This window comes from Eptatretus burgeri, chromosome 6 (assembly GCF_056783735.1).
Source record: "Eptatretus burgeri isolate ZD-2024b chromosome 6, Ebu_testis_v1, whole genome shotgun sequence".
Taxonomy (NCBI): Eukaryota; Metazoa; Chordata; class Myxini; order Myxiniformes; family Myxinidae; genus Eptatretus; species Eptatretus burgeri.
The window spans coordinates 72,798,992-72,817,887 of record NC_140966.1 but is presented as its reverse complement, the minus strand read 5'-3'; the positions used below and the strand labels follow the sequence as shown (position 1 = coordinate 72,817,887).

The 18,896-nt window shown below is 42.8% G+C and overlaps 1 protein-coding gene across 6 annotated transcripts in view; it reads left to right on the top strand.

The window, feature by feature from the left end:
* The window catches only part of IPO13 (importin 13), a 189,032-nt gene that overhangs the window by 106,644 nt on the left and 63,492 nt on the right, over window positions 1-18,896 (top strand). For all 6 annotated transcript variants that reach the window (XM_085885606.1, XM_085885610.1, XM_085885607.1 and 3 more), the window contains 3 exons: window positions 12,148-12,314; window positions 13,391-13,511; window positions 17,819-17,966. In XM_085885606.1, the coding sequence (XP_085741732.1) occupies window positions 12,148-12,314; window positions 13,391-13,511; window positions 17,819-17,966 (436 nt within the window). The remainder of the gene's footprint in view (window positions 1-12,147; window positions 12,315-13,390; window positions 13,512-17,818; window positions 17,967-18,896) is intronic.

Sequence of the window (18,896 nt, the reverse complement as noted above, 5' to 3'; positions counted from 1 at the left end):
GGTAGGATCCACCCGGTCTCGCGGCCCACAGGCCCCGTCTGCCCCCTTGTCTTTGAGGGTGGCCCTTTTCTTTTGCTTTTGAGTAAATGTGTTGTCGGCGCCGTCTGTAAAGTAAAACTGTATAAGTATTGCCGTGTGCTCGCGTAGTCGGTAGTAGATCTGCATTGTTGTGTTTCTTTTGTTACATCTGCTTTTGGTGCATAATTGTTGTAATTGTATATGTGTGCTCTCCGTGTGCCGCGGAATAAATGTGCATTATTTTGAACTGTTTTTCCCATTTCGATTCGTCTTTTCTTTAATTGAATCTCCATCTTGCTTCACATAAAGGGTTGGTAGTGGGCTTAATACGCCCGATAATTAATCGGAACCGTCGAGGCCGACGACAACACCGCTCGGTTATCCCGATAGAACGGAACGGGTCGCTTAAATGGCCCGTGTCCGGAGTCGACCTGCGGCGAGGTGCGATCGCCCGGTCTACCCTCCGCGCGGGTACTTAGGTAGGTCGAATTTGGCGAACAACCCTATCCCACGCGGGGGGCCGATTGACACGATCGTGGTGAGGCCGAAAGGCCCACCCGTGACTAGCTCCCGGCGTTAGTCCGAGAGGGTCACGACAGAATTGTCCGTCCGGTGGGCGACGTGCCGCAATTCGTTACGTGGCCGCTCGCACGCCGGCGGGCGCGAATTTTCAACAATATATATATATATATATATATATATATATATTGATATATATATATATATATATATATATATATATATATATATATATATATGTATATATATATGTATGTATATATATGTATATATGTATATATATATATATATATATATATATATATGTATATATATATATATATATGTATATATATATGTATATATATATATATATGTATATATATATATATATATATATATATATGTATATATATATATATATATGTATATATATGTATATATATATATATATATATATATATATATATATATATATATATATATATATATATATATATATATATATATATATATATCAATTGAAATAAATAAATATTTAAAAGTTGTCAGAAACATAAATTCAGAAGTTTACTGCCATTGATGCAGCATTTTACACCATCTTATTTAACACGTTACATTGGTTCTTCATGCTTATTGTTTGCGTCCTTTACGATATCTTTAAAAACAGTGATTTTCCTGTTTGGAATGATTTTCAATTCTGTTTGACTGCCAGACAGGCAGACGAGTAAAAAAAATTATCTCTCCTCTGCTCATGTGCGACCGGGACAAATTCAGAGTCAAAGGACTGCTAAACTACAGGTTTGTTTTCTGATTCATGTTCTGATCCGTGTTCAAAATATAAAATTCAATTGAAATGAAGTTGCCCCTCGATCAGAAATTGACGCTTGTAGATGGACAGACGGACAAGGGCTTTGACCTGCGAAAGGTTGGAGGAAGTTAGGAAAGCAGAACGAGGCAGGTGATTCCAGAGTTTTGCAGAGCAAGGAAAGAAAGAGGATGGATGTTTATTGTTTGTTAATGTATGCAAAGAGACACTTTTGGGATGGCTAACTGGAGGCAGGTAAGTAGAATGAGAGCTTGTGGCTGGAGGAACTGTAGCCAATAATTCTGAAGGCCAAGTAGAGAGATAGAGAGGAAACTACTCTACCAGTGGCCTTGGGACTGAAGGCTGACAGTAATTGAGCTGTCACCCAAAAGTGGAATGGCCAGAGTCTGCACTCAACCATGGATACACAGCACAGGTGGAGGAGCTCCAACAAAAATGTGTGAGCAGTTCTTAATTTCTCGCGATTCAAGCAACCAAGTACAGATGACCCTCGTGTAACACGTGTTCTGAAAACGCATTTTCGCTACAGCATGGATTTAATTCAACAACACCACCAACAACAGTGATACGTCATTCTGAGCGAGTTGCCCATGCTCTGTCATCCTGAGCGAATCGCCCGTGCTCCGTCATGCTGAGCGAGTCGCCCGTGCTCTGTCATCCTGAGCCAGTCGCCCGTGCTCCGTCATCCTGAGCTAGTCGCCCGTGCTCCGTCATCCTGAGCGAGTCGCCCGTGCTCCGTCATCCTGAGCGAGTCGCCCGTGCTCTGTCATCCTGAGCGAGTCGCCCGTGCTCCGTCATCCTGAGCGAGTCGCCCGTGCTCCGTCATCCTGAGCGAGTCGCCCGTGCTCCGTCATCCTGAGCGAGTCGCCCGTGCTCCGTCATCCTGAGCGAGTCGCCCGTGCTCCGTCATCCTGAGCGAGTCGCCCGTGCTCCGTCATCCTGAGCGAGTCGCCCGTGCTCCGTCATCCTGAGCGAGTCGCCCGTGCTCCGTCATCCTGAGCGAGTCGCCCGTGCTCCGTCATCCTGAGCGAGTCGCCCGTGCTCTGTCATCCTGAGCGAGTCGCCCGTGCTCCGTCATCCTGAGCGAGTCGCCCGTGCTCCGTCATCCTGAGCGAGTCGCCCGTGCTCCGTCATCCTGAGCGAGTCGCCCGTGCTCCGTCATCCTGAGCGAGTCGCCCGTGCTCCGTCATCCTGAGCGAGTCGCCCGTGCTCCGTCATCCTGAGCGAGTCGCCCGTGCTCCGTCATCCTGAGCGAGTCGCCCGTGCTCCGTCATCCTGAGCGAGTCGCCCGTGCTCCATCATCCTGAGCGAGTCGCCCGTGCTCCGTCATCCTGAGCGAGTCGCCCGTGCTCCGTCATCCTGAGCGAGTCGCCCGTGCTCCGTCATCCTGAGCGAGTCGCCCGTGCTCCGTCATCCTGAGCGAGTCGCCCGTGCTCCGTCATCCTGAGAGAGTCGCCCGTGCTCCGTCATCCTGAGAGAGTCGCCCGTGCTCCGTCATCCTGAGAGAGTCGCCCGTGCTCCGTCATCCTGAGAGAGTCGCCCGTGCTCCGTCATCCTGAGAGAGTCGCCCGTGCTCCGTCACCCTGAGCGAGTCGCCCGTGCCCCGTCATCCTGAGCGAGTCGTCCGTGCTCCATCATCCTGAGCGAGTTGTCCGTGCTCCGTCATCCTGAGCGAGTCGTCCGTGCTACGTCATTCACAGAAAGTCGTTCACTCACAGCGGCTGAAATTATGACTGCAAAGTGTGAAACAAGTGACCACTTGACAAAGATGTCAAGAAAGTCTCATTCATTGGAGGTGTAATTAACAGTTTTCGATCGGTTTCATCGAGGTGAGGGCATGCAGCATTGATATTCAAAGAGAGATTGGACTTCGTGATTCCACAATGAGAACCATTTGTGACAATCATGATAAAATCTGTAAAAATGCTCGGACAACAACCAATCTCATTGTTAACAGAACTGCAAGATCTCAGCCTGATGTTGAGGAAATGGAGAAGATGCTGACCATGTGGATAGAGAATCATAACCAACAGAACATGCCCTTGTCTGGAATGTTCATTCAATAGAAGGTGAGGAGTTTGTATGGCAATCTAACCAAAGATACCAATGATCCAGTGCCCTTTTGCTGCCAGTCATGGCTGGTTTGAGCGCTTCAAGAGTCACCTTGCGTTCTTCAATCTCAAGTTGACTGGGGAAGCTGCTGCTGCTGCAGATTATGCTGCTCCTGAAAAATTTCCAGCTGTATTCATATCAGTGATTGCGGATGGAGGTTACACACCAAGCCAGGTGTTTAATTTTGATGAAGCTGGACTTTATTGGAAACGCATGCCCAGCTGCCCTTTCATCTCGATCATCTTCATCTCCCTCAACTCTGGTCTGAGGCAGTGATTGAGTTCAGTGGTTTCATGGAGGATGCAGTCAGTGAAGCAAGGCAACAGATTGTGGACATAGCCCTGCAAGTGGGATTTGAGGTGAATGAAGATAATGTTGAGGACTTGCTTCTTTCACAGAGGGAGGAGCTGAGCAATGAAGATCTTCTGGCTCTGGAGGAGGAGCGCATCAGAGAGGAATCAGAATGAAGTCCTGAGGAGGTTGTGCCTGTTAAAACCCTCACAACAAAGGTCTTGGCTAAAGGTTTCAAATTTGTCGATGAAGCCATGGCCATCTTTGATGAACATGATCCTGACTGCCTGAGAAGTTCCAAGGTGCTGAGAGATGGAGAATGTCCTAAAATGTTACAAGGAGGTCAACGAACATAAAATGAATGCAGCCACTCAAGTCTCCATTATGAAGTTCTTCAAAGAAATCCCAAGCGAATTGGCCTCCATTTCATCTTCTGAGCCTTCAACATCAACTGGACAGCCTGCCACACCTGAATAAGCCAGCCTGCCACACAGTACACAAGCAATGTGTACTGTATCCAACCCCAATCATGATAACACTTTTAAAATATGAAATTCATTTTTATGTTTTTATTTGTTTTGTTTTATTTACACATTGTTTACTATTTTTTTGAGGTTTTTGTGAAGGTCTTCAAGCTTAAAAGGTTGAAATCTTCCCTGTTTGGAACATAACCCAAACTTTTACGTGGTAAATATTGCCCCCTAACACGTTTTTTGATAACATGGCGTTTTGTAGGAATGCATTCCCCGTGTTATACGAGGGTCTCCTGTATATTTGTGCATGTTTAAACATTTCATTGTAATCCATTGGCAATATTCTTTGAAAGTGATCTTGGGAGTTTATACCTTGGAATGCTGAAAGACGGTCAGAAATGCATCGACAGTCAGAAAAGAGGACTTTGGCCATGAAGCATGCTCTCAAAACAAGGCAGTTTGCTTTTTTTTGTCTGTGGTTTGAATTGGGGCACAATTTGACCTGAGAACATGCTTTAATGAAGAATCGATCCACGGTGGTTTGCTTTTGCTTACTTGAGGCGGTTGCGACAGTTGTCGCATCCAGCCACAAACAGAACTCGTTGATTCTCTGCATGTTCAGAATCAATACTGGTGTGTGTGGCGAATGCTACACGGCATGAAAATAGATTGTCTTTTTGGACACTGCATTGAGGTTTACTTGCAGTCATAATTGGATTATTGCTAAGCAAAGCACGGAGACTTTTGGCTCTTCTCTGACAAATGACAACTTCCACCCACGAGAACCGTATACTTGACACATTCTTCCGTTAAAAAAAAAGCTTGAAATGGGTTTTCTGAAGATTCACTTTCAGTGAAGATGTTGGAGCCAGTAATGAGTAGGGCTGGATAATGTGCAAAACTCAAATTATATCTGTGGCCCAAAATTATTTACCGTTGATTATGTACTTTTTGAAAGATGACAACAAAAGTACATTTTAACATTAATCACCATTATGCCCACTTTTGCATCGGTTGTTTGACATGGTATTCTAGGTATGTTTGCATGGGCTTCTGATTCCTGATTTTAGTTCTGAAACATTGTATTCTGTAAGTTAAACAAGAACAGGAGCAAAGTTTAGCTGAATAAGATGTCTTCAATTAATTATCTCCTTTAAAGGACCAAATATGTAAATGTAAAAATGACAGCTCTAAGCTCCAGGATGCATGGTGGTCGCATCGTCTGGCCAATCTTTGCCATTGTCTCAGGAGGTGCCCAGTTTTTGAAGTCTGGTAGTTTCACAGTGAAAGAGGACTTTGGCCATGGCTATTATTTTAAGGAGGATTCAGTAAATGTAGTGTTATTATTATGGTTTTGAAATACTTACTACTCCATAACCTTTTAAATTTGAAGAAAAAAAAAACATTTATGAGGTCCTGGTTTTAAGCTGTCGGCATGAATTCCTTGAGTGTGGCACTTTCGTTGTCCAAGAAAACAATCATTGTGACCTTTTAAAACTGTATAATTGTTCATTTCCTTGGTTGTAGTTTTTTTTTTAAACGCACTCCAATGATTGACACTCCAATTTCGGTATAAATACATGAAATCCCAGTTCAACATCTCTGTGATTGTGAAAGATGAACGCACCATTTCATCGTTCTCTTTCTCTTTCTCTTTCTCTTTCTCTCTCTTCCCAATTTGCACAGCTGTTGCTCGCTTTGGCACGCACGTGCAATCTGTTGCTCAGTTTCTGACGGAACATGTGGAGCTTTGTATTGCTTTCTCTTTTCTCCCTTCCCTTCTCTATTGTCCATTTGATGGTGTTTTTCTTGCGGTGTTCTTGTCTTGTCTTGTCTATCTGAGTAAGAGAGGGAAAGACAGCACGGTCGGATATTATTATTGATATTAATCACCTTAGGTGGTTACCTCGCTTTTTTTTGAGGTTCTTCCTCTTGTTATTGTTATTGTTTTTTTTTTTTAGCTCACCTGTTCGAAGAACAGAGAGCTATAGCGATACCCCATGGCGTGAGCGTGAGCATCAGCGTGAGCGTGAAAATGTTAAAGTTTTTGGTGCAAGTTATTTCCTTTCCAATGTTTTTATCTACCACACTTTTTTACTGATTACAATATACAAATACATATATTGCTTAAAAATTATTTGGATCAGACTTCACTGCAATGCTTTATTAAAAATATTATTAGACGAGTCTTTTTAAAACGATAAATGTAAAACCAGGCGAGCATTGGGTGGCTTTGACACCAACTCTCTGGTCTCTTAGTTCTAATTAGAACCATATTACCATTTATTTTTTCTTTAAACATGACGAGTGCAAGTAAAAATCGACGCACCTTTAATAGCCATGTTGCCAACGAGGGTTTATCACGTAAGCACGGCCTATGCATCGTCCTCCCCCCCCCCCCCCCGAAGGCGTTTTAATGGATGATATTCTCCTCAAGATTAGAGAACAAATAGGTGTAGAAAATATTCGTGCTGCCTCGAAAATGAGCCACAAGGTTGTGGTTTTTGTTTCACAAACGTGTTTTGTTGACGTGGTTGTACAAAACGGTTTATTTCTGGGAGATGACGAAACGTTTGTTCCGGTCTCGTCAATGGACACTCCCTCTACAAAAATAATCCTGAATAATGTGCCGCCTTTCTTATCGAACGAAGTAATTCAGCAAAAGTTAGGTGATTATGGCGCAGTAGTGTCTAGAATTATCACAGTTCCCTTGCGCATGAGGAACGATAAATTAAAACATAGAATCGTTCAGGCAGTTCTGCTATGTCGTGTTAAAAGATGGCGCAACGCAGCTGAATATCTCCTTGAGTTTTAACGTGGCAGAACATGATTATAGGATTTTCGTAATTACAGAGACCTTAACCTGCTACGGCTGTGGTGCATATGGTCACACCAAGTACCATTGTCCTGATGGTGAAAGAACATATGCTGCTGCTGCTGCTGCTGCTGCTGCTCCAGGCGGACCTGGTCCACCCGTGACTGCGGCAGCAGGATCGCCCCTCCCACTCGCGGCTGTTATGGTCGACTCTGTACTTGAGTCACTTGTAGAAAAAGGATCCACACCAAGACGCTCAGGTATGTCCAAAGATGGTACTGATAATGACCAAGTTAAAACGGGAGAGGGCTGCAAGCTCCGGAAGGGTTTTTTTAATGATGAGGAACAGGTTATGGATGATACTGTTTCGAGGAGGGTTTTGAAACGCTCCTGCCGAAGCGCTGAAGGTACGAATAAAAGCGGCAAAGTTTTAGTAGTATAGATACGGAATAATCTTGATCAGCCTTCATAAGATGAGCAAAGCGGTGAGGTGCTGGTTGGAAACGAGGCTCCATGGCTTGCTCATGTTGAAGGGGATAAAACTCCGAACAACGCTCGCATACATGAGGGGAAAAAACCTACTCTTTAGGACAATAGTCAGTGTAGCACACACAATGATAAAAAGAAAAATGATTTAAAAACGGATATTAATGATAGGGCAGAACTCTCTGTGGAATGCCAACAGGAGGAATGTACTGGTGCTGGTATAGAAGAGGAATCAATAATCCAATTCCGATCAGATGACGACAATGACACAGGTGTCGTTTCTGGGAGGATGTCCTCTTACTCAAGTGAAACTTCAGGCGCAATCCAGGGGAAAGGTAAACAAACTACAATATCTAAGGAAGATATTGTCCTTTTACTGAGCGAAACCAATAGGCAATGCAATGTTCAAATTAGAGACTATTTTCCCGATATCAGGACTTTCATTGTGACTGCAAAGCAGATGTTACAAAAGAATGACTTTGCAGAACTTTCTGAACCTCAATTTCAGCATCGCAGGAAAGCTGCGACAAAAGCAAACAAAGAACTGCAGGTAGAAGGTTTGTGAAGTGCCAAGTTTCTCCAATGACAGAGCTACAGATTGCAACCCTGAACATTAATGGGGGTCGAGCCCCATTACGGAGAATTCAAACGATTCAAACCTTAGAGAAAATAAAAGCTGACATTATCCTATTACAGGAGACCTATGCTACAAACACCCTCAAAGCTGCGTGGGGAAAACGTTTTTGAGGGCAGTGGTTCTTCAGCGGGTTTCCTACACCCAAGGCCGGTGTAGCTATTTGTTTAAGCCACAAGCTTCCCGTACAGCAGGTTTTGTTTGAAGAAATATGTAAAGAACACCTCATTTCGGCAGAGTTTCTGTACAATGGCCAAAAAATAGTAGTGGTAAATGTTTACACTCCGAGTGATCCAATAGAAAGGAAAAATTTCTTTCCTTTACTGTGAGATTTCATTAAAGACTAGGACTCATCCGCATTTATTTGTTTTGCTGGAGATTTCAATTGTACAATTCACCAGAAGTTGATCAGAATGGTCATGAACCTCATGCAGCCTCCACTAAGGGTTTGGAGAATATCATTAATTAATATTGTTTTAAGGATGTGTGGTGACTACAACACTCACGGTTGCGTAGCTATACATGGTGCAGATGCCAAGATGGCTTCATATCAAGGGCAAGACTTGATAGAATGTACGTTAATAAGCCAATGCTAAATGTTGTGACTACATCCCAAATTCTGCCAAATGGTTTCACAGATCATAGTTTTGTCATGTTGTCCTTTAAATTACCCTTGTCATCAGGTGATAGTGCATATTGGAGTCTTAACACACACCTCTTAAGTGATAAAATTTAAGGATTGTTTTAAGGCTGTATGGGAAAAAATCTGCACGCTAACCTCCGGTTGTGGGTGGGACCTTACAAAATCCAAAATAAAATCTTTCTGCCAGAAATGTAGTTTATACACCACTAAGATGCAATCTCACTCAATTGATGCGTTAAAATCTGAAATTTTTTCCCTGATGAGCAAAATAATGATGATGCTGGAAAGGACACACAAGATCAGTTGCTGTGGGCAAAGAGAACATTGCTAGCTGAAATGGTTAAGCAAAGGGCAATTGGGTACCTTGGTACAAATGCGGATGAGTAACCTGTCTTTGGAAGTGCCAAACAAAGAGTTTTTCAATTTAGAGAACTCAACCAAAAAGATGCAACAAATCCATGGCTTACTCACTTTAAATGGGACCTCAACAACCTCTCAGCAAAGATTAAGAGGTGTCTTAAAATATTACTACTCCAACCTTTACTCTCCTTGCAGCGTGGAAAATGATGCGATACAGGAACTGATTGCTGGACTTCCCAAGGTTGAAGAGGACCAGCAACGAGTGCTTGACTCCTCAATCTTGGCCGCGGAACTTGAAGCAGCCATGCGAAGCTTAAAAGATGGAAAGGCTCCTGGGATGGAGGGCCTAATCTGGAGAATTTTAGAAGATTTCTTGGAAGCTTGTTGGACCCAAGTTGTTAAATGTCCTCGAGGAAAGCATTTATGTTGGAGAGCTGCCATTGTCGTAGGAGAGCAGTTGTGTGTCCACTACCAAAAACCGGGGATCTTCAAAAAGTTGAAAACTGGCGGCCTGTGTCGTTATTGTGTGCAGACTATAAGATTTTCTCCAAGGTCCTTGCTAATTGTGTGAAAGTTGTAGTTTGTTCTGTTGTACACCCGGACCAGACGTATTGTGTACCGGGAAGATCTATTCATGATAACATCATTTTGGAAAGAGATAGTCTTTCTTGTGATAATTACTTGCGTGATAATCAGGGGCTACTGTTTGTTGATCAAGTGAAAGCTTTTGATCGTGTTGACCATAAATACCTTTTTTCTGTCCTTAAAGGGATGGGTTTTGGAGAATATTTCATCTCCTATGTGAAACTTTTGTATACTGATACTTACTGCATGCTGAAAGTGAATAACAGGCTATGCTCTCCCTTTCTTTCTCTCTCTCTCTCTCTCTCTCTCTCTCTCTCTCTCTCTCTCTTTCTCTCTCTCTCTTTCTCTCTCTCTTTCTCTTTCTCTTTCTCTTTCTCTTTCTTTTTCTCTTTCTCTTTCTCTTTCTCTTTCTCTTTGTCTTTCTCTTTCTCTTTCTCTTTCTCTTTCTCTTTCTCTTTCTCTTTCTCTTTCTCTTTCTCTTTCTCTTTCTCTTTCTCTTTCTCTTTCTCTTTCTCTTTCTCTTTCTCTTTCTCTTTCTCTTTCTCTTTCTCTTTCTCTTTCTCTTTCTCTTTCTCTTTCTCTTTCTCTTTCTCTTTCTCTTTCTCTTTCTCTCTCTAGATGTATATTGCGATTATGCGAAACCGCATGCCTATAAGGCAACGACACCCATCATACAGTGATCCCCAGACAGTTATTTTGTTGGTATTCGTATAGTCAGACCTTCCCCTCATATCTAATGGATTAATGGAATGAAGTGCGTTGCGTGGGTCTTGTAGCGAGGTCGAATTATATCTTTCTTCCTTTCCGCCATCAGCTTTATATCACCATATATGTCCATGCTCACATATTATAAGATGGAATTAATTATTTTACTTCCACAACACACAGCGCGTACCGTACTGTACTGTACTGTACTGTACTCATCTCCGTGTCAACACTGCATTCAGTGGAATCGTAATGAAATACTTTTCTTTCGGTTATTATTGCCCTGAATGATTTTTAACTTTGGCCCCCAATAGGGAAACTGTTGCTTGTGGTGAACTAAGTGCAAAAAAGTTGAGGAAAGTGATGTTTTTGACTCAGAAAGTGAAGGTTTTGGATAAGGTTGGTCGAGGTGAGAGTGCGTTTATTTTATTTATTCGCTGGTTTAGGAGCTGCAAAAGGACTTATAAAAGAAACACATTGACAGATTACAAAGGAAATCAATTGATGGGATTAAGGTAATAGGGGAGGAATGGTGGGGGCTTTGGGGCTGGCATGATGGTCTGGACTCTAGAGGGACGCTCACTCGCCTCCAAGCCATCTCGCCTGGGTTTGAATCCCGACCCAGCTATGAACTGTCATCCTGGTTTCACAGGCAGGGTGATTCATCAATGTGTGCGCCATCCCTTGGATGGAAGTTAAACTGGGCGTTTAACCTGGTCGTAGTTGTAGTCGTAGTCCCACCTGCCATAATTAGTTGGACGTTTAAGCCCCACGCCGTCGTTTGCAAAGAGTAGGCAAACTGTCACCAGCACCATGGCCAAATTCCAAATTCCTGCCCGAACTACTGCTAGGAAGGCAATGGCAAACCACACAGTATAACCCTTGCTCAGGAAGCTCTGCTGGCGGCACTGCTGCTCTGTGACAGAATATGGTACGAGAGAGACAGACAGAGACGGGGGCTCTAGACAAATTACAGAAGGAAAAGGATGCATTTAATCTGCTTCAATGCAGCAGCAGACTTCATCGTAAAGTGAATTTATATTTATTTTACATGTTTATTTCAATTGTGATGTGCTTATTTTTGGCCGCTGCCTACCTTCCTCTGTGTTTTCTCGAAGCCCAAGGACCTAACCCCCTTATTCCCATAGGAAATTGGCTTTTACTCTTGTGGTTTTGAATATCGTTGCATTTTCCAAGAATGTAAACTCCTCTCCCCCCCCTTTACCCCCATGATATCTAAGGGTTTACTGTATTGCAAACATATTACTGAGTTGTCATTATCTATTTTTGATAAAAATGTTTTAAAAAAAACAACAACTTTCTTTTCATGATGACTCTCTTCCACAAGATGATACTTTTCATGATCTTTCAGAAAATTCACAACATCTGAGCTCTGTATCTCAGGAAAGGATCCATTGTTTAAAATAATGTGATATTACATTATCAGTATGGATGTAGTGGTGTAGAAATACTGTCAAAGAACCACTACTATCTTTTTAAGTACCAATTATTTTCCAATTATTTCACTTGCCATAAGGACAATCAAAACAGTTTTCTATCATTATCCCACCAATCGTAATGCATTGCAATATATCGCAACTCCTACCCCCCTCCCCCACTCCCCCCTCCCCCACTTCCCCCTCCCCCACTCCCCCCCTCCAAATTGTCACATGAGTTTTTTGTGTATATGCATTGCAGGAGGATATTGGCTCAATGGAACGTGAAAGGAAAACGATGTACCTCCAAGTCTACCGCCCAGTTTATTTCCAGCTTGTCGATGTTCTCCTGTACAAAGCACAGTTTCCAACAGATTCCGAGTATGCAACGTGGTCATCTGATGAGAAGGAGAACTTCCGCATTTACAGGTGTGCACAGTCTTCTTTTTCTACATAGTCTACTGCTCATAGAAAAGCTTGCACAATTATTTCATGATGGACATGGATATTATGAGGCATCATAAAAATTTTCATAATATTTAGACCTGGGATTACAGCATCATTATAAACATCTCAGATGTAGTAGCGGAAGTAGCAGTTGTAGTCGTAGTTTTTGGCCAAAGTCTTTCATGAACAACTTGGCCAGGCTTTGCATTTGTAATTTAATCAGGGTGCCGGTGATAACTCTTCCACTCTTTGTGAATCGCACCTTGCAACCCTGAACTTCCACCAGCAACGAGTGCTGTCAGATGGTTCCTCCAGTTTAATGTCCATTCGATGGATGATTTACTGCACAGTATTGCCATAGTTTAGAGCTGGGTTGAGTTTAGATGGCCCAGGCTTAACAGGTCAAATGTGAGTCTCCAAGATATCCTGTTGATTGTTATCGCCATTGCACTTGGTACATGCTTGGGAGCCTCGGTGGTGCGTGTTCTGTTTACGATGTCACTGTTGACTCGCCAACAAGCAATTAAACCGGTCCGGTGGGTGAGGGGGTGTGTAGCATTGGGGTTTCATGCATGTGCTCCTTGTATATGTCTGCATCTGTGGAGGAACTGCGGTAGGATTTGAAACAGTAAAGGGCTTACCTTGTGTAGTTTTTGGTTGCTTTATGCAGCTTTATTTGGCTGAAAGAGCGTGTGTGTGTGTGTGTGTGTGTGTGTGTGTGTGTGTGTGTGTGTGTGTGTGTGTGTGTGTGTGTGTGTGTGTGTGTGTGTGTGTGTTATGAGACATAAAAGTGTGCATTTACATAACAGAGCATGGTGACCATCTCCACAGGCTGCCCCATCCCCTTCCCATAAAGGGCCTCGGTGTTTTTTTTCTTCTGATTTTGATGTGGTACTTCCCAATTTAACGACACAGTACTAAAGCTGATTGTTTGTGAATTGATTGTGAATGAGAGTAAAGCACTCCATTTAGTGGTGATATTTTTCTGATCTTTCCTTCCTTTGCCCTCCTTTGTCTTACTGTAACTCTGAGCTGTAATCATTTTGAACCTGACCTAGGGTGGATATCTCCGACACACTGATGTACGTGTGTGAAATCCTGGGACCCGAGCTTCTGGGAAATTGGTACGACAAGCTCGGCCGTCTTCTTACAGCTCCCACACAGCCCACAGCTTGGCAGGTGTGAAGCAGCATCTGCTACCTTTGCATCCAGATGCAAACCCACATTAATCCTCAATCCGTGTCAAGAAGGCTGAGCTTCAGGTGTCAAATCTTAAGCGGTAGCTTGATGTGGATGCAGGTGGAGGTGAAACGTCAACCCAGTACCCACCATGTTGTGCATACTTTGTTCATTCCGTTGGAATTAGTATTACGTACTTGTAGAATGCTGGATTCCCATGGAACACCATCGAGATGTTTGATACTGGCGATTGTCTCATGCCCTGTTCCCACTCGTAAGTCGCTTAGGCTGCATTATAAATTCACATCGCAGTATTTTCATTTCATCAAATCAATGAAACCTTTGCACCTGGCTTGACGAATTCTGCACATTTGCTGAGGCTGGAGTTGCGAAATAATGCACGGAAAGGCAATCCTCAGGAGGTAGAATTTCTCCGAAGCTTAGCATATTCCTCCACATCGCCAATTCATTTCGCACAGACTCTGCTTCTCGTTTTCACCCCTCCTCCCTGTGGGTCGAGTTACACAGTTAAGGTTGCGTGACAACACGTCTTTGGCATGTGCCTCATCTTTATCACTTTTTCTACACTCACACAAAAGGAAAATTGCACCTTATTTTCTTTTCGAAGCCATTAGCTCCGCAGGAAGTGACTTTTGAAGAAAGCCCATCATTTGTATAATTTCCACTCTCTTCATGTCAACTGCACATTCCTTCTGCACATACTAATGAAATGTGGACGACGTGCATCCGTGGCATTCTATTGCGAACCTTGCTAATGCCTCAGCGACATTGCATCATAATGCCAACGTGCTCGGGCAGTCATCTCTGCCGAGAGGGTTTGGCTTTCTGTTCACATTTTTTTTGTTCTGCCTCGTTTTTGTATGGCTTTGTGATGATCTATCTCTTTTTCTCGCTCACGTGACCTTTCATTTTGAATGTGACCTTTCGCCGAGATCAAACGTGGGTTAACCTCTAACACGGGCAGAGGCATATCCATCGACGCGTTCTCGTCAAATTATATTTTCTCGCTTTGTACATATTTGTGTTGATCTTTATTAATCGGCTTCTGCATCATTATAATCCTCAATACTTCGCCAAACAATTGATTTCTTTTTTTTCCCCTTCTCCAACGCCAAATACAAGTGTCGTGCAGCCCAGAAATGCAAACTTGGCTGTGTTACAGGTTTTTTATCTTCTTTATTTTGGTCATGCTGTGCCTTGTTATATGCAAGATGCCCGCCGCTTTCAGATTGCTCAACGTTTGATGAGAGAACATTACTGCAAGTACAAAGCATCTCCATCGAGGTAAATTATCCAAGCAAATGGAGTTTCTGCACTCATGTGAAAAAGAAAAACCCCACAGCTCCCATCCCTGCTCTGTAAATACATATTTAAAACCCCAGAAAGGATTCTGCAGGATATCTGCAGATATCATCAAAAGCATGTACAGCAAGGGAGAACGGTCCATTCGTTGACCCCTATTCGCATGTGAAGAGAAATGCTGTTGGGCCGTCTATTTCATACGCAAATTGGAGTAATGTTTGATTTCTTCCCCCCCCCAACCCCCACCTCCCGTCCCCTCCCACACACACATGGCCACACCTTGATTCTCTTCTCCCTCGACATGCCATGCACAAGCCTTTCCCTTCCCTCCACTTCCTTTTATCTCCTCTACACCTTTCCCTTCTACCTTGACTTCCCTCACATTATCCAGCCCTCATTTATTTTTCCTTTCCTCCCGCTTTCATCGCCCTTTTGTTGGTTCACGAAAAAATATTTTCACGAAAAAAATAAGTGCCCACTATATTCGTTATTGTTGTGTGTCTGTCTGTCTGTCTGTCTGTCTGTCTGTCTGTCTGTTTTTCTGTCTGTCCTGAGCATAGCTCCGTGGGTTTTGATCCGATCCTGATAAAATTTTGGTGGGAGGTTTATATCATAATCTAGTTGTGTTTTCCTGAGAATGGGCTTGATGCGCCCATTATGGGCGGAACCACGCCCAAAAAACATGTTTTTAGGGGGTAGCCAATTTCAATTTGCATCTTCTCCTAGGGGGTTTGTCGAATCTGACAGGGGTTTCGGTATTTGGTTAGCCCAATGGCACGTGCATAGCCCCACGGAGCTCGATTTTTCGTTTTCATCCCAAGGTCAAGGTCACGAACTTATAAAATTGCGAATTTTGACATAAAAATCATACGACCGCCCAAACTTTGAGAGCTAGGATGACAATATTTTTTATGCATAATCTTGAGGTCATTCCCCACCTAAAGTCCTGAAACCATTTTGCTCTATCTCGAACACCTTGCCCGTGGCGCCCCCTTCAAGTTTGTTTTTACCCTGATTTAATTAAAGTATGGATAATCCGAGGAGTGTGAAATGCCATATAGCCGATATGACGTTATATTGTTCCTGGAATGTTCCAGAGGAAGTTTTGCACCAAAGGTCATAATCCTTGACCTTCGACCTTTAAAGTTCACAAAGGTCAAATTTTCAAAGTTGTGGGAATCGAACCAGGTTTTCGACCTTATTCGACGAACTAACTTCAATAAGCTATAGCACGTATCCTGTTTCCTTATTTTAATGTCCACAACATTGTTTTGTGACCTTTAAAGGTTATGCAAAAGTCAAATTTTGAAAGTTGTTGAACGAAACTGGGTTTTCGACATTTTGCAGCTAATAACCTGTCACTCGTGCCACATCATGTTGATCATTTTTATAACTTGGTCAAACATTATCACATTGTCTCATCCTTGACTTCTGAACCAATCTACATCGTCAAATACCGCTCGTGAACCATCGTCGTCTTCAGACTTGTCACTATTAATGTTTCTTTTCAATTTAATCCCAAACAACAGTACAAGTTCAAAGACTATTTAATGTGTCTGCAGCTGTTGGAACACGGTGTCGGTTCCACAAACGTAATTGCAGTGAGAATCATAGAAATTGCCCACAGAACCAAAAAAAAACATTAAATAAATCCATGCCTTGAATGCTTCCGATTGCACACGAGGACTGCGCATTTATCTTCCAGACAACATAGGTCACGCCGGGCCACAGGGTTACACTCATGGAAATGGCTTGTGGAAACTTAACTGTGCATGCAGCACAAAGAATGAGCCGACTACAAAAATAAAATACCACTTAATCACCCACACCTTCTGTCTACCCTTTATAGTTGTTTTTTTTTTTCCTTTGTTTTTTTGCTTTGAGAAAAGTGCAGGTATTGTACTTGGAGTGGTTGATGGAATTCGGGATAGCAACATGGCTTGATTTTTGCAAAGGAGTTAAGCTTCTGTTTACATCGTATGTAGGAAAAAAACACCACCGTTATGAATCTTACTCTCCACGTGCCATTTGCAAAATTTCTCTTTACCTCTCTTTGTTCCCCTTTCTTTTTTTTTCTCTTTTTTTTTTACCCCCTCTTAAAATTCTCACTCTTCCTCCAATTTTGTGTCCATGTTATTTTGGTGGCTGCTGCGAACACAATGTGAAGACGATACGACTACTGCTCCTGCTACTTGTTTTTCCAATTATTCCCACCTTGATTGTGGGGGAAGTGTTTGGCTGAAGTCGTTCACAAACTGGCCGGCTCACTCTGATGTTCGGCCGAAGGTGGCAGGGATATGTAAATTGCTCAGGGTGCCAGTGATAATTCTACTCCTCGCAAAAGACTGTGCGATCTTTAATGTGTATTAACGAATGCGAGCATACGGGACATCCGGCTCAACATCCAAGGGACGGCACACTTTGCGATTCAATGCCCTGAAACCAAATTCTATTCCGACAGTTTATCATCGGGTGGGGAATCGAACGCGGTCGAGACGGATCAACGGCAAGTGCTATATCTTGAAAGGATAAATACTGTACATATCAATTTTCTAGACGAGGGTTCAAATGCGAAATCTGTGAATACATTGCTCTTTCAGGCAGTTTATTTTTGGCTAATTGTGTATTCTGCTTGTTCCACGGTGGTCCTGTGATGCATTACCCTTGGTTCTTGTAAATTTGTCATTATAATTTGGCTCAATGCAAATCAGATATTGCACTCACCAAACATTTTGTTTCGGTGGAGCTATGCTCCTGAAAATCCAGTGATATTTAGGCCAAATATATCTTGCCAGTCACCAGTTTTTCTCTAAACTAAGACAAGTGAGACCTCAATCAATTTAAGAGCTGAGACAGTTGCTAATTTGAACCCTTCATCAATAGTTAAGTGATGTCATACGTGGGTTTAATCCACAAGTTGTTTGACAGCACACTTGGGAAATGTGTTCTGACATTTCCATCCTTCATTACCTTCCCTGTGGCAGCAAACAGAAGCGATTCTCTACGGCTTCCAGTCCATCGCTGAGACGTTGGACGTTAATCACTCGGACGTTATACCCGGCTTGCTTGGCCTCATCCCGCGGATCAGCGTGTCCAATGTGCAACTCGCCGATACCATCATGTTCACAATTGGTGGGTCCTGTTGCTGCTTGGAAAATTGGACATGACTTTACCCTGGCCTTTTTGCAAGCATGTGTCACCATTCAGCAATTTATGCTGATTTAAAAGCTTGATATATTACTAATGTTTGTAATTCTAAAATGTGGATTTAAGCACTATCGATCTGCTTCCTAGCGACACCGAGTTTGTTTGCTTGCAAGTGTTCTCTTCAACCTTAACTTTACGTGACTGGAACTGTTTATGATGCCCTTGTGGGACTCTATTAAATCTGGTGATGTTCCTTTTTGATCATATTCTTCCAAATTTATGAAACAGAAACTAAGCTTGAATCTCAAAACTAAGCTTGTGGCCGAAGCACAAGCAGATTTGCAGCAAACGTGTCCCCTCCCCCCACTTCCCCCCTCTCCCCCTCTCCCCCAAACCCCAATCCCTGTTTCCTTAAAGGTTATAAACATAGCTGTTTCCACATATTATACCAGGAAATTCACAGTTTCTTGTTTTTTTTTGTATACATAATCAAGGTTCCTGGAAGAGCTGTAACACTGAATAGTTCAGGACATAACAGAACAAAAGGAACAGTAGAGAGAGAGGGGGGAAACACCAGCGGCAGGGTTGAAGGACAAAATAGAGGGAGACTAATGGGTGTCGGGAGGAATGGGGGGCGGGAGAGGATGCATGGGGTGGACAAGATGGATACAGAAGCAAACTTTGCTGCTTACCTCCAGATTTTAATGTTATTGTGCATTTTCTTGTGTTTTTTTTTATCGTTAAGATGGAAAATGAAAAATTCAATAACAAAGGGATCAAGTAATTGTTTTTATGTTTTTCTTATTTGAGTCAATATTTTTTTCCTCTTTTAATAAATTCACCCATTGGTCAGCCATTGATTGAGATGGAGTAACAACAAAGCGATTCTGTGCACACGATAAACTACATGGTCGA